Raw genomic sequence first — 15,165 nt, forward strand, 5'->3', positions numbered from 1 at the left:
AGAACTGAGCAGTGCAAAATCACAGATTTTGTACTCTGTTTAATACATGTGAAAATTTTTTTTATCCTTTTTTCAAGTTGCTTGTATTTTAAAGGTGCTTTTGTTTCTGGGGCAACTGTTGCATGTGCATACAAGAAATCAACACTCTGTGATAGTTTTATACTTTAAGTGAAGCTACATTGTGTTTCTAGAACTCTTGTCTAGGAATAATACTGAACTCCCCTCTGACTTCTCTATGCTTTTATGAGGAGTGAGCAAATATATTCACTTCAGTAACAGTGAAGGGAAAATCTTTTCAGTCCAATGTTGGCTGTCTTGTTTACTAGTGGGAAGTTGCTGTGATCCAAGCAGTACTTTCTGCAGAGTTTACATGTTTGGTGAACTGCTGTCATTATTTGTTTTTCTTTTCAAGGATTCTTGGACATTGGATTTAAGGACAAGATTGGAAAAGTTCCTGTCTCTGACTCTCAAAGCCAGACAGACTCCTCGGCTTCTCACTATATTTGTATCCTTCTAAGAAAACACTTTGCAGATAATTAGAAATACTGTAAAGAGGCAGATTTATTGCAGAATTGCAGTAATGTTGCAGTTCAGTGTCTTTATGATAGGAAACATTGCTTATATTCCACATTCAAAAATAAACTTTTGAAAAAGTCATATCAAAACCATGTAGAGATCCATATGAACCTACATATTTATCATGTGATCATTCTTTGTTTCCATGTATAAATACAGGATACCCAAAGGCACCAACCTGACCTGACTTCTTTCTTAGCATTTCTAAAGCTGTTAGTCTTTTAAATTAGCTATTTCAGGGGTTGGCTGGAAGTTTTCCAGGACTTTTAGGGATTCTAGAAATTATTTTCACTCACAGATCAGCAAAAGACCTCAAGTCCCTACGCAGCATTGTGAGTTTTGCACTTAGGAGATTTTTATGTATTTATTGTTGATTTATGTGTTCTGAGGAGCATTAGGCACTGGCTGTTGGCTGGGACAGTAGGAGTATCTGGCTTGGTTGAGTTTCTCATTCTGAGTCTCTGGAACAAACTGAAAAGATGCACATTTTTCTTAACTGCTGTTACTCTTGCAACAGAAGGAGAGTGGACAGTGCAACAAAGGTAAATACTGGGCTGTGGTAAGGATGTTCTGGTAAAATTGTCAGGTGCTGTGAAAGTAGTGGCAGAAAGTCCCTGGAAATCCAGACCCCAGCTTTGTGATAACTGTTGATAGCTTTTTGAGCTGAGGTTCAAGCAGTCAGTAAGCATCAGTAACTGTGGACTAGAAATGGCAAAGGGCCTAGTAGTGGGATTTGTATTAAACATCTATTCTGAAACATGGTAAAATCAAGTGGAGAACTCCATACAAAGTGCATACCAGCTCTCCTTTCTAGTTCTGATAAATATAAGTTGCCTCAGAAGAAGAATTCCTTTCCCTTGTTTCCAGGTTTTATGTCCCATTCAGTTGTTCTGATGACTGTCTGATGATCTTAGACAAAGTTGATTTTTGTTCCTATTGACTCATGTTTAAATAGTACCTCCTAAAATAGTGCATATTAGTATCTCCTGAATAAGAATGTGTTCATTTAAGTGTGACTGGCTGATGTGTAGCATTTTGAGGTAAGCTGCTTATACACACTCTAATGCATGTGTGTGACTTAGGGCCCTTTAGAAATAATAATTTCAGCACAGAATCCTGTTGGATGCTGTTCAGCACTTGAAATATGTGCATTTTAAAAATCAGTTCAATAAACAGAACTTGGGTTTCCAGCTACCTTGCATTAATTTTTTCACTTGACTTTCTGTATACACTTTCTAGTTAGGGACCTACGTAAGACCAGTTGAATTCTTGAAATTACCTTTCCTCTTGAGTTATTTTAATTGGTAGGTTTACCCTGAGGATTTACAATTTGTAGGTTGAATTAAGCAGAAAGTTAGGTTTTCTCCTAGTGTGAGTTCCATGTATTTTCTTCGTTATTTTGTGCTTTGTGTTATTGCATTAGACTTTCACTAAATAATAGAAAGGTCTTTTGGATTTTTATTTTCCAGAAGTTACACTTTTTCCTTGTGGAGGACTTTCCTGAAGGCAATAATCCCATGCTCTTATTAAAAAAAAAATAACTACGCAATTGGACCTGACTTATTTGGGGCCTAATTATTTTCAATTTGCGTGGGTTCTGTGCTTTTACAGGGACTGTCATGGAATTCAATTCATGCAGGTCAGCCTTAATTTGCAGATCTGTTATGTGCCTTGGAGGTTGAGTCAGTTTGGATTTTTCATAAAGGTTACTTGAGGACTGTCTCGTATGAAGGTTTTGGATCCAAGAGGTTATTTTTGCAGTATCCTGCTCACATCACATGGGATCCACAGCACTTACTCACTGCTGGAGAGTATTTGCTTTATCAGTGAAGGGAAAATGCAAAGAAAATTTATAGGCAACACATGAATGAAGAGCAGTATGGCAGAGTCCTGCAAACAGCCTTTTATAAATAGTTGCCGGTCATCAGTCTGACGTGCTGAAGTGCTTCAAGTTTGGGTGGGGTGGTGTAAATGCTTTTGAGGCTGCCCTGGAGTTTTCAGTGTTTTTACCTTGCCTGATTTACCTGCTACAGTCTTGCCTTTTTACCCATTTGCTAAAAAATTTCAGTTCCTGTATGACTTCCAAAGCTATTAGTGTGGCAGTTGTGCTTAACTTACAGTTCTCCCATATGTTTTCAGTTTGGCTGGAAAGGAAAAAATTGCAGAATGGTTGGTATCTTGCACAGAGAGCTTCAGACCTTCTTTCTGTCCTCTCTGCTAGCAGGAACTGAGGGAATGAAGTATTTGGAAGTGTGCTCAGCTGCTCTTCCCTTCACTGCCTCGTTATAAATCTGTGGATGAGTTCGCAGCCATCCTCCCACTGTTTTGGAGAGGGGGAGGGTGGAGGAAGTGTGTCAGGTTCCTGCATTAGAGAAGGTGGAGTGTGACCTACTTGTCTGTGAAGATTTGCTAAAGTCTAAATGACTATTTATGTGGTAAAATGTCAGTTTAGAATATGGATAGCAATTTTTAAACAAAAAGGAGACTCCTGCTTCTCCTAAGAGCAAGATTCGGTGTCCAACAGCAGCTCCTGAGATCTGCAGCTCCTCTGCTCAGAGCTCTGCTTCACTGTGTGCAGGAACTCAGCAGCTTGGAGTCAGTGCTTCTGGACGAGTATGTGAAGGTGGGCTGAGAGTAGACAGAAAGAGAGCAAGCACAAGTTCAGGAAGTGGTTCCAGGTGTAGGTAAGTTGTAAAGGAAAACAACCAATCTCTCACTCAGAGAGAAAAGGTGATAATGGAATTAAGTGCATTTGTGTAGCTCTTTGGCTGCTGGTAGGAACTGGAGTTAGTAGACTTGACAATTACACACATAAGAGAGCAGGCAAGAATTCTGGTAGAAACATGCAGTAGTTCAGATGATGCCTAGTGCCAGCATCTTCATTTGGCAGAGTCACAAGCTTTGCTGTATCTTGTATCTTCCTGCACCGGGAGGTTAGTCCTCTGTGCTGTATTTTTCCCTCTTTTCCTCATATGAATAATGTTTCTGGTAGGTATTTGGTCCAGAGGTTTTTTTACTCCTCAGTAAGCTTATCATATGTGCAAAGCATTTGTCAGTGCTGGGAGTTGTGTCTGGGAAAGAGAGAAGCCACAGTGTTACTCTGAGTCCTGCAATGATGCAGTGTCATTACTATTGCAAGGTGACATAAATGTCAGCTGAAATGCCTCTGAAAGGTACCATTTCCTTTTACCAAACCTGGACTGGGATGTTGATGATTTACTGTTTTAAACAAGGAATTTAATACTAATTTTTACCTGGGCTGGTAATTCCCTGATTTGTCTAAATGAATGCTGTTATGGGGATATGTCAGGAATGCAGGTAGGGAATGGGGCAGCAGAGGATCAGATCTTCCAAACAGCTGTCTGAATTTGGAACAGCTGCTTGCCAGTGATGAGAGCTTCCTGCTCTTTCAGCAAGAGAAGCTGTCATGAAAGACTTTCCCCTTTTCAGTAAATTACTTATGTGTGAGAAGATAGCAATATAAAAAAATGCAAGATATGCCAAGACTTTGAGATTCCTCTCAGACACACTTTTCTCAGTTTATTTTTGATAATCCCTAGATTTAACAGCCAAGGGGTAAAATTGGACCCTGTTTCTGAATTTCCAAGACCAGTGTTCATGAGCGGCATTGAGTTTTGGTTATGTAGTTTTTTCCTGCTGACTGCAGTTGGAAAACATATTTTCATCACTAGAAATTTTACCCACTGGGCTATGAAAAGTAAGTAAACTCTGAGAGGGTTTATGCTTTGTGATTTGGTGCTTCCAACTTTCTTCTGAGTGAAAGTCACGCTCTAGATACATCCATTGGAAATTTTTGAATTGAATGTGTTGTGTCACAGTTAAATAAAAATATGTTCCCATTTCCTCATCTGGGCAACAGAATAAAGTGCTGGAGTAGCTAGTTTTGTGCAATGGTTGCTCTCAAAATCTTTGTTGGTTTGGAAAAATGTTTTTGTTATGAAGCTGTATCATAATAAAGTTGTGGTAGCGGTTTAACAGTAATGGCTGTGAAATAAAAACAAAATCAAAGTTGAATTATCATCAAGGCTGAATAATTTGGTTGTCTTTGGAAGTTATCTTAACTCTTCTGATTTTTAAGTTAATATTGATTGGAGTTGAGATAATTTTAACAGCTTACAGAAATGTAAGAAGCTTCGCAGTTTCAGCAGGGTTGCTTAATGTTACCATTCTAGTGGTGTTTTGTTTTTTGGTCTAGGGGGTTTTTTAGTGCATTTTGCTGGAATTTGTACAGGATCTGTGGCTTGTCACAGCTTCTGTTGTTATTTCATGTCAGGTTTAGCTCCCTCCTAGGAAGTGTAAAAAATATCATTGGGGTGGCTTGATTTGCAGCCTGGTGTGAGGTGTCAGTCACAAGCCCTGCAGGTGCAGGATGCTGTGGTTCATGAATGGTTCTCAGAAAGCAGTCATCCTTAGAGGGGAGGACACTTTGAGAGTAAAATAAATGTCTTGTTGGTTTTTTTTTAATCCTCCCAACTTGTAGAAGTATGAAGATATACCTTCTTGTACTCCATGTTTTATATTAAGGCTGTCATTTTATAGCTGGTTTATACCTGAAGTCTTTTCTCTGCACATTTTCTCTAGAAGATCCCATTAAAAAGATAACTTTGTCATACTTTCTGAAAGCAGAAATAGACTGTTCTGCCACCTACTGCTTTAAATATCAGTGAGATAAACTGTGTCATACTGGGTTGTTTAAATGCTTTACTTTAACCCAGAAAAAAATTTAGATCTGTGAGAGGGAATCCTGCTTTTGTCTGAAACTCACAGGAAGCTGATTCCTTCCCAGTGTTTAATAAAACATCCTATGGTAAATATTGTGTCTGTTTGCAGATGGGCCCTATGCCATTGCCACAACACTAAAGCAGTACTGCCTTCTCAGCAAACTAATTTAAAACATAGTGTTCTAGGAAAATACACAACATCAGCAGTAACAATAGAATTATTGTGCCTCCCTTCATGGTTTAGTCTGGTCACAGAGATGTGCACTGTGGACCACAGCTCCAGGTTTCCTGCCCAGTTCCATGCAGAATGCTGGTTTGGCTTGGTCTGAGACTGGGGTGGAGTACACAGGTTCTGGTACTCAGTTTGCTTTTGTCTCTAAAGTAATTGAACCTGAAGGAACAGAATGTATCAGAAATGTAACTTTTTTATTATTCAAATAGAAATGAAAGACAAATTTGAGTTATTTTCAGAAACTGAGGATATTAAAAGTAAGCAATATAATTTACCATCAATCATTAAATAATGGATTATCCTCTAAACAAATTTATTTAATGATGTTTACTGCCTTATAGTTGTGTTACAACTGTAACTGTGAAGTAGTTGGTTCTTTGGACTATTAAGGCTTAATAAATACTTGTAGATGTTGCAATGAAATGGACTCTTGCTAGAGTTGTTATCCTTGTAGACAAATTCCACACCTCAGAAATATAGGTTGACCCTTCAGAGCAGTAAAAATGCTTGTGGGTTCTTTTGTCCTTTTGTTTGAATAGGTGATGCTATTTCCTTTTTTATTATTCTCTTGACAGAAATGATACAACACCTTCATCAACAGTTAGCGAAGCGTGAGCACAGGTATGTGACCAACCTGAAACTATTTCACAAATTGCAGATGGACTACTATAATCTCCTTGGAGTCACTGCAGAGCTGGTGGATTCTTTGGCGGCCACAGTCACCGGCAAGATGGTAAGAGATGAACCCAGATGTGCACTTGTTTCCACACCCCCCATAAATGGAAACACAAGGGTGTATTAAGCTTCATAGTTATGAGCATTTCTGTTAGAGCTGTGGCTCTTTACTAATGAAACACAGCACTTGGGATCAGCAGTTCTCCCATTGCCCTGGTGAAGGAGGATAAAAGAAGTGCAAAGTGAAGGAGTATAAAAGAAATGCAAAAAGTGGGTTGAATTGTGTTGGCTCAGAAATCTTGAAAAAATTATCACCATCTCACAAGACATCTCAGATCTCTAGTGAGAGTCCCCTTTTGAGCTTTGGCATCAGCAGTGATTAGAGGGCATTTCAGTGATTACTGACTACAGTCCATCCCATCAACAATTGTTGTGTATTTAGAACTTCAGTCGGGTCTGTTTTAAATTCCACGGTAGTGGAAACAATCTTATCCAAAATTTTGGTGAGGAAAAGCTTTCCTCTCTGTTCTGCTAAACTGGACTTGTTAATTTAATTGATAAAGGAAACAGGGAGATAGGAGTGAATGAGTTATTAATTATGTGAAATGGACCAGGTGTGTGTGACTGGAGAAGGAACTTTCTTAGGAGTATTTTTTATATGAAGTTGATTGTCTTTTTCATGTGCTGTACGTCTCCTCTGGGAGCATAAATTCTGTGAAATAACCTGGAGGCTGTTCTTATGGCAGATGTTACTGGCCTCTAGGAGCTTTTAAAGGAGCTGTGAATTGTTAGCAGGGAGAATGACCTGGCATTTCCTGTGTCACCTGCTGAAAAGTCAATATGTACCTTCCTCCTGTCATCAGCATGAGCACCTTATGGTTTGTTACTCTGCATCTGGGATCACTGCTGCTATTACTGCAGGGAAGAATTTGCCTGTGAGGGTGGATTATACTTCACAGCGGATTAGGGAAGGTATCTGCTCAACAATAAAATCACAGCCATTCATTTGCTGCCTCCCATTTCACACCTCTGTGCTCTTCAGGAGATATCCAGTTACCCTGTGTGGCTGGGAACGGGGCACCGGTTCTCTTCTGTTGCAGATGGTGTTCAGTTCCCTTTGTGAGCCTTGTATGGGGCTCTCGTTTGATGCTTCCCAAGTGTGTCCAGCTGAGGGTGCTCTTCCGTTATGGATCCTGGATTCTGTTATTTCTGAATCCAGAGTGGAGTTAGGTACTGAATAAAGTGACGTTGAAGTTACAGCGTTCTGAATGTGAAGGGGTTCATTGTCCTGCTGAAGGTCTGGGAATATAAGAACTGTCCCCAGTTGCATTTCTATAATCTCAGTCCACTCATCTCCCTTCTGGGGAAGGTACTAACTCTCCCGAAATTAAGCTGTTCTGTTGTGGTGTAGATTTCCCAAAACTAAAAAACTAAACCCACTGAGATGTTTTGCATTGAAAAACAAAGTGCTGTACTGTGTAATTCATGTTTATTCTCTCTGCTGTACAAGACGGTTGTGTAATCAACTCTTCAGGTAAACAGCACGTCAGCATTGTTTCAAGCTCAAAACTGCTTCATTTTTTAATTTGATTTGATTTAAAACTTTTTGATTCACAAAAATCTATGCAAATTGAGATGTGACAAAATCTGGTTTTCTCCTAGACTCTTAAAGTGTTTAGCACTACTTTTGTGAATAGCATAACAATTCCCAGATAAAGAGAATTTACAGTTTTTAAAATTTCTGTACAGAATGGTAGTTGTTCACTGACACAAGCACAAGTATATATCTTGTGCTTGTGTCAGTGAACCTCAGGTGTGTGATTAATTACTCTTTAAATAACCAAACAAACAGCCTTTAATATAGAAACACTTGTCTTGGTAGAAAGTGTAAGTTTTATGTAATCCTGTTCTCACTTTGTTTCCTAATTTTTAGATTACACCAGAGTATCTTCAAAGTGTTTGTGCTTGCTTGTTTAGTAATCATTTGAAACAAACCGTAGCACACAACATTGACTTCACAAGGCCTGGAACTGTAAGTATAAATGTTTGGGATTTTTACAGTAACTATCTTAAAAGCCAATACTACTTAAGCTACATATAGAACCATAAATGTTCTGTAAAGGGAAAGATAAAACATAATGTGTTCAAGCTTGTGTAAGAATATGGCAATACGTTGTTTTGTTGATCTCAGATGCTGGTCAATGACATGGCTATGTAGTTACAGCTGTATAAGTATGGTTAATTCTGTTACTGTGAGGACAGTAAGATTGATATCTGTAAAATTCTAACAAAATGCTTTAAAAAAACCCAAACCAAATAATAAAACAAATGTTCTGAGTGTGATTTGATGGCACATCTTAGCCAGTTTAGTTTAGCTAAAAAAGGCAGTGGTGTTGCTCAGCTCTGGATTCATGCTCTGTTCATTTCTGTTGCTCCTACAACTCTAGAGAGAATTGGCTTAGCCAATTGAAGGAGAAGCATCACACAGGATCATGAGAACAAATGTGGAAAAGAGGAGGAAGAGCCAGTTTTAGATGAGCAGTTAGCTGATACACCTAAGCTACCTTACTGATTCATGTGAGGTATTTTAACATCCTATCTAAGAAACTTTAATCTTATTGATAAGCAGCTCAGGATCCCTAGGGTTGGTTTTTGCCTACTTGAACATTCTCTGGTTTCTTTTCAGCTGACTGCAGTACATCTTGCTCATTTATGTTCTGTTCAATCTCTTCTGCCTACGTGGGGAGAGAGTTTTGGGGTTATTTTTCAGCAGCAGAGCCAGCTTAGGATTGTTTCTACTGTCTGTGAAACTGTTCCTGTGAGATTTTAAATGACTTAATGATAGTGTGAGAGCTGTTCAGTGGTACAGCTTCTTTTAATACCTCGCTTGTTCAAGATTTTCAAATAACCATTAATCATAAAACTACATCAAAACCTTTTACTAAGAAAATATTGTGTACCAGTGTTTTACAAAGACAGGCCAAAATCATGAAGTGTGCTTATTGTTTTTGCCATGGCAAGCATTCATGTGTACTTAACTTTGTAGCAGGGGAATTTAGTGAAGTGTCAAAGGAAAAGCAGAAGAAAATAAAATTCCTGCTTCTTATTCTAGCCAAGGTTTTTAATAACAATGATACTATGGGTACATTTTGTTCCTCGTGAAAATTTGCTACAGAAAGATAAGGAGATAATACAAATGCTTCCTTTTCTTTTCCATGTGGTAATATTTTTTAGAGATAAGTATTATTCCTCATTGCTCTTCAAGCTGTTTTAAATGCCCTCACTTTGCTGTTAATGATCAGAATTCCTTTCTCTGACCTGCCATGAGTTTAGGAGGTACACTCTTATGCAGCCTGCAAAAGCTGCTATTTCAGGGTTTCAGGAAGAAACCAGGATTTGTTTGTCTGCTACCTCAATATTAGGTGCTGTCTGCTGCTCCCCTCTCCTCAGATTTACATCATATCCATAGCTTATGTCAACTTCCATCCTGTAATGTCCCTCCTCCCACCCATCTTCCTAGTAACCAACAACTTTTAGAGATCTTTTCTTGCCGGAGGCTTTTTGAGACAATGGTTTAGGTACCGCAGTAGTATTCTGTATTTTTGCCTTCAGATGTTGGGGTTGTGTGTGTTTCTCCTTCCCTTTACTGAGATCGTCCATTCTGTACAGCCACGTGCCCTCTTTTCTCTCTTCTGCACTCTGCTTGCATCAAGACTTCTCTTTTTCTCCTGTGCTTTCAAGATGCTCCATTTGCCCAGGGTTTTCTCATTATTTCTATTCTTCTTATCATACATTGATCCTCCAGTCTCTTGAACCCTTTTAGGAAAGGGGCAGAGGGAAGAGTGTCATCCTTATGCAAGGTTCTGATTTCTGCTTCCCTAAAAGTGTGTCTAAAAGCATTTCTGCTCCAAAAGCGCCTTTGCCACTATACTTATGGCCACTTTGACACAGTCTCCAGCTATGCAGATAGATTAGAGAAAGAGGATATGTTGGTGGTGGATTTTTTCCCTGCTGGAAGTAAATTTTTGTCTCCCTTAACTAGGTTAACCTGAGTAAAGCTGTGTTCTCCTGGCACAGTTGTATGTATTTTTATACTAGGCTTTGCTAGCAGAACTATTTCTGTATGACTTTGTAGCTCATTTATCCACACTGTTTGAGGTAGTTGCTGTGACAGCCGAGCTCTCTAATGAAGGACCAGTTCAGTTACAGCCCTGAGACTGTTTAGATTAAGGGTTGTTGTTTTCTATAAGCAGATCCACACCAGCTCTCTGAGGCAGTAGCCAAGTTTTGGAGGCCTAATCACAGTCTTTACGTATAGACATTAACTGCATCATAATCAGGTTTCTTCATCTTAGCCTTTTGTCTCCTCTTGATTGATCATATTTTCTTGTTTATTTCCCATGTAAAGAGTTCTGGTTTTACACATGAATAGCAAACATGTAGAAACACAAATAAATGTTTGTAGAAAAAATAGATATTTTCATATGAAAAGAAAAAACAAAACTCCTTTCTCATCCCAGAATATTTCTAACCACTGTCAGGCTTTGTTGATGCAGGAAGCCAGATGAGATGAACTAAAATTCTGTTTGCCACTAGGCCACTCAGGCATGCCATTACTTCTTCTTTAAGGATTCAAGTATTTCATTGTTATGCACTCAGATGTTATTGTTCTATCCTTAAGTGGTTTCAGGTTTTTGCATAAGTTTTGGAATAAAGCTGGAGGCACCGTGACCCAGTCTGAGTAGTAGCATGAGTTCACAGCATCTGTGCTGGATTTGTGTTGGAAGGTTCCTTCACTTTTTGCCCGTAACTACTTAGAGGCACTGGAGTGTGTTCTTTCCAGTTACTCCATTTCACAAACCTCCTTCTACTGTAAGGGGCTGCATAATTGCAGAGGGGAGAGAGTAGCAGAGGGGCAACTACTTTATTCATCCTTGCCTTACCATCATCTTACCTCATTCTGTAAGGTAAATGTATTGTTGGGGAAAGTTGTGTTGTGTAATAGAAAGTTGTGAGGTGTTCAGGATTTGAAATTACAATAAAGGTGACCTGTGTCAGTTGTTAATGTGCAAACATCAGCTTCCTGGCTTGCCCCCCACCATGGCTGAAGGCCTCTCCTTTCAAACTGGAAGGAATTTGTATCAGGAGAACAAATCCCAGAGGCAGGTCTTAGTGAGCTGCCTTTAAGACCTGAGCAATGACAGCCAAAAGAGTTTACCGTTGTAATCATACCCCGAAATCTTACTTAGCAAGGGCTTCTGGTGTCAGCTTTGTGTTCCCTGGTGAGCTGGATTGGATCTCATTCTTCTGCAGAACAACTCCATGTCTCTTGCCAGCTCTGCGACCTCCTGGGTCAGCTTGTGAGCCTGATCTACAATCCATTAACAGGATGCATCTGCTGCCTGCAGTGGGCGAGAGGCCGCGCTACTGTGTTACAGTTGGGAGATGTTTCCAAGGCCTCTCTAAAGCCCTGTTTTACCATAAGGTTTTTCTCTTAGCTGCAATTGAATGTTATCACCACCTTCCATCGCATTGTTTGACATGAGTGGTCCTGAATTGGGAGATAAGAAACCTGAGAGAATTGTCAGAGCAAAAGGTGTGGATTTAAGAATAGAAGGTCAGAGTGGCAGGTCTGACATCTGAGGAAACATTTATTTGAAGATTTAATCAATTCCTGACTTTCTAGTGTTCCTTTTGATACGGAACTGATGTGGGTAATAGTAAATTTGAAAAGTATAGTTTCAAGTACAGTAATCTATTACAGGAATATCGCTCATGTTTTTACAACTCTTGAGATAAGTTTTACTTCTTTTTTTTTTTACCATTTTCCTTTTCTAGTCTTGATTTGTCTGGTGGATAAGAAGCAGGGATTGTAGTTTTTGATGCCTGCAATTTTCTGTTCAATACACATCATGAAGCCAAGAGGATTCTGGCTTTTTATTGCAAACACAGTACATTCCATCAAAAGTAGCACAGGCTCAAATCTGAAACCCATCAAGAGGTTTTTTGGATTGAAGTAAGGTGTACACTTTCCTGGAATATTTTGGATTAGGGATAAGGTAATAAGGTTCTCTAAGATTTGGATTAGAGGCAAAACAGGAACTGCTTTTTCAGATGTGCAATTTCTTTCAATAGCAGAGGTGGGTGTTCACCACTGGAGAATCTTTCTGTGACCTGAAAGCTATAAAGTTGTTTGCATGTATTGCACCTGTGTCATGGAATAGAATAAATGCCTATTATGTTTTTGGGAGAATCTTTCTGTGACCTGAAAGCTATAAAGTTGTTTGCATGTATTGCACCTGTGTCATGGAATAGAATAAATGCCTATTATGTTTTTGCTGCTATTCAGTCTGGTTATATTTACCTGTAGCTACAATTAGCTGAATTAATGTCCCTTGCAAGTTTTGGGTCTCTTTTGATATCACTCTTGAAGCTGTGGAAAAGTAGTGGGGTGGGTTTTTTAAGTTCTGTCACTGGACAAAATTGCCAGCTCCTCTGTAAAGTTAATCTGTCACTTACAAACTGTGAACAAGGAGGATTTTTGGGGTGGGCGGGGGGATAGCTGTAATGACTACTATGGACTCCTATTTTTCTTGTACTCTGTGCTTTTTTCCTCAAACGTGGTTTTTACTGCAACTTGCCATCAAGCTGTTATAGTTGGTGCCAAGTATTCCATTTCTTACTTATGAATTTTCTGTACCAGCAGACCAGGTGAAACCCAGGATCAGGGTAGCAGAACGTTTTTAGTTTGTTTTTTTTAATCACTCTCTAAACCATTCAGGGTGGATTAACCAGGCATTGTTATGCAGATGTTTGCTCTTTCATTTAAAAATAAAGTGCACATTGCAGCAAACAGCGTCTACCCTAAGTGAGCTTTTCTTTGGATGACATAATCAGTTTTCTGCATCTCTGTCCATGGGATTATTTTTATATGTTCCCATTTATGTATGGAAAAGAAGAAACAAGCCTGCCTCTTCTTATAAGCAAGGAGAAGTTAATTTTTTCCTGCTGATAGAGTATATAATGCCCCTTTCACAAGTTGCTGCAGGGTTTTGTGTTTACATGAACTCTTTAAGGGTAAGGTGTTGCCTTCAGTAGGGATTTCCACAAACTTTTCCTGTTACTGTCCTCAAATCATAGAATAGCCCAGTTTGGAAGGGACTTTGAAGGGTTGTCTGGTCCAACTTTTTGTGATTTCCTTTAATGTTAAAACTTTACTTTAATGTCATCTTTTATCTTGATGCCTGTATCTGTTTTCACTGGCTCAGGTCATGCATGTGTTGAAATGTCTCTCATCGTGATGGAGTTTATCTTCTGGTGTCTTTTGCTCACTTATTGGTCTCTATCAATGTCATCCTTTGTCTTAAATTTAATTTTAAATTGTCTTTGCCAGGAACTGTCTGTATGTGTGTATAGCACCATGAATGTTAAAGTAATCATTCACATCAGGGAATTCTAAGTGTCATGGTAAGAAAAAGAAGAATGTCAGATTTTTCAAATTGGTTAAAGAATAGAAAGAACTTTATTTTCTGCTCACAGTGAAGAGTGGCAAGTTTCTTTTGTCTTCTGTGTAAGGCTGTGTATGTCTGTTAAAGAGCAGCCTGCTAAATAGAGTGTTTATGTGCTTATTCATCTGTACAAATCAGTCCTCTAAAGTAAGTACTGGCAGGTTTGCACAAAAAGATTGGAAGCAGAATAATTAATGTTGGTCTTACTTCATTGTGTTGAACTGTGTACTTTTATTTTTAATTAAGACTGTTCTTTTTAGATACAAAGCTGTTCTAAGTATTTTAGTTTAGTTAAGGAGAACATGGCATATTTTGTACTAAACTACTCAAACCATGAATTAGCACCATTCTTTATTTTAGTTACTACATCCTAGGTTTCCCTTCAGAGGCTTTCTTAGTTTATCCCTGGAACCTTTTGTGATGAAGAAATGATAACACTGCTGAAACACCTTAAATTGTCTCTCTTAGTCTTTGTTGTGTTCTGATCAGAAACTCCAGTCAAAGCGAGTGTGGAGAGTAGTGGCAGGTGCTTTCTCAGAGGCTGAGGTCTTCTGGTCCAGGCCATGTTCAGGGTATTTGTCTTGGGTGCCTCCGTGGAGTGAGCAGTACAGGTCATACATTCCTGGACATTTGTCAGTGCTTTGTGTGTGGCTGTTCTGACACTGACAGTGTGGAACAATGTGCAGACTAGGTGTGTTTGCCAGGTGTTGAGAGGAGAACTTCCAAATATATCACAAGAGAGACACAGCAATTTCAGTTCTAAGACGTGCAAGTATGAGGATTGGGAGAACATGTTTATGCTTTTCTTTTCAAAGCTAATAGTCTGTTATTTTTTAGCTAATTTCTTGGTTGTTTTTTAGAACTGTGCATTTCTCTGTGATTTATTTCTGTTAACTTATTTTTTTTAATCTTCTTTGTTTTAATGTGTGCCTGTTTGCCAATAAAGGGATATTACTCTATGAGCCCTTGTGATGACGGATATGTAAGTGTCTATCTTTATTTCCTTTCACATTGCCTGCTCAGTCTGTCACAGTCTGTATTTCTCTTTATTTCACAATGTGCAGCAATTTTCCCTGCATTTTAACTTGTCATGACATTAACTGTGTGGTTTATGAAGAGCCAGAAAATGTGCAGGGCTTGGTAATTCTGCATGGGGAATGGATTAGATGTTCTGGGTAACCTTATGGCTTCATAATGCACATAACACAGCATGTCAACATAGGAGCAGCTTTGTCCACAACTTGTACATGAAACACAGCTTCTTACAGCGTGCAGAAAGCAATTCTTTCTTCCATGGGATCATCTGTATATAGTATACGATCTCTCTGAAGTGTACCAAAACCAGCTGACCCCACAACACCTTTGACAAAGCAAATAAATACTATTGCACAAGATATTTCAGCAAGTTGAGTCGTGCTCTTCAGAGGGGTTT

The 15,165-nt window shown here is 38.9% G+C and overlaps 1 protein-coding gene across 1 annotated transcript in view; it reads left to right on the forward strand.

Annotated features, from left to right (window-relative positions):
- ARMC9 (armadillo repeat containing 9) overlaps nucleotides 1-15,165 on the forward strand; it is a 58,260-nt gene that overhangs the window by 4,600 nt on the left and 38,495 nt on the right. Inside the window, 5 exon segments of the mRNA XM_066193427.1 lie at nucleotides 413-505; nucleotides 1,094-1,118; nucleotides 6,126-6,283; nucleotides 8,159-8,257; nucleotides 14,680-14,715. Of these exon segments, the coding sequence (XP_066049524.1) occupies nucleotides 413-505; nucleotides 1,094-1,118; nucleotides 6,126-6,283; nucleotides 8,159-8,257; nucleotides 14,680-14,715 (411 nt within the window).

The sequence above is a fragment of the Chamaea fasciata genome, unplaced genomic scaffold (genome assembly GCF_029207755.1).
Source record: "Chamaea fasciata isolate MVZ Bird 193981 ecotype frontalis unplaced genomic scaffold, bChaFas1.0.hap1 SCAF_11, whole genome shotgun sequence".
NCBI lineage: Eukaryota > Metazoa > Chordata > Aves > Passeriformes > Sylviidae > Chamaea > Chamaea fasciata.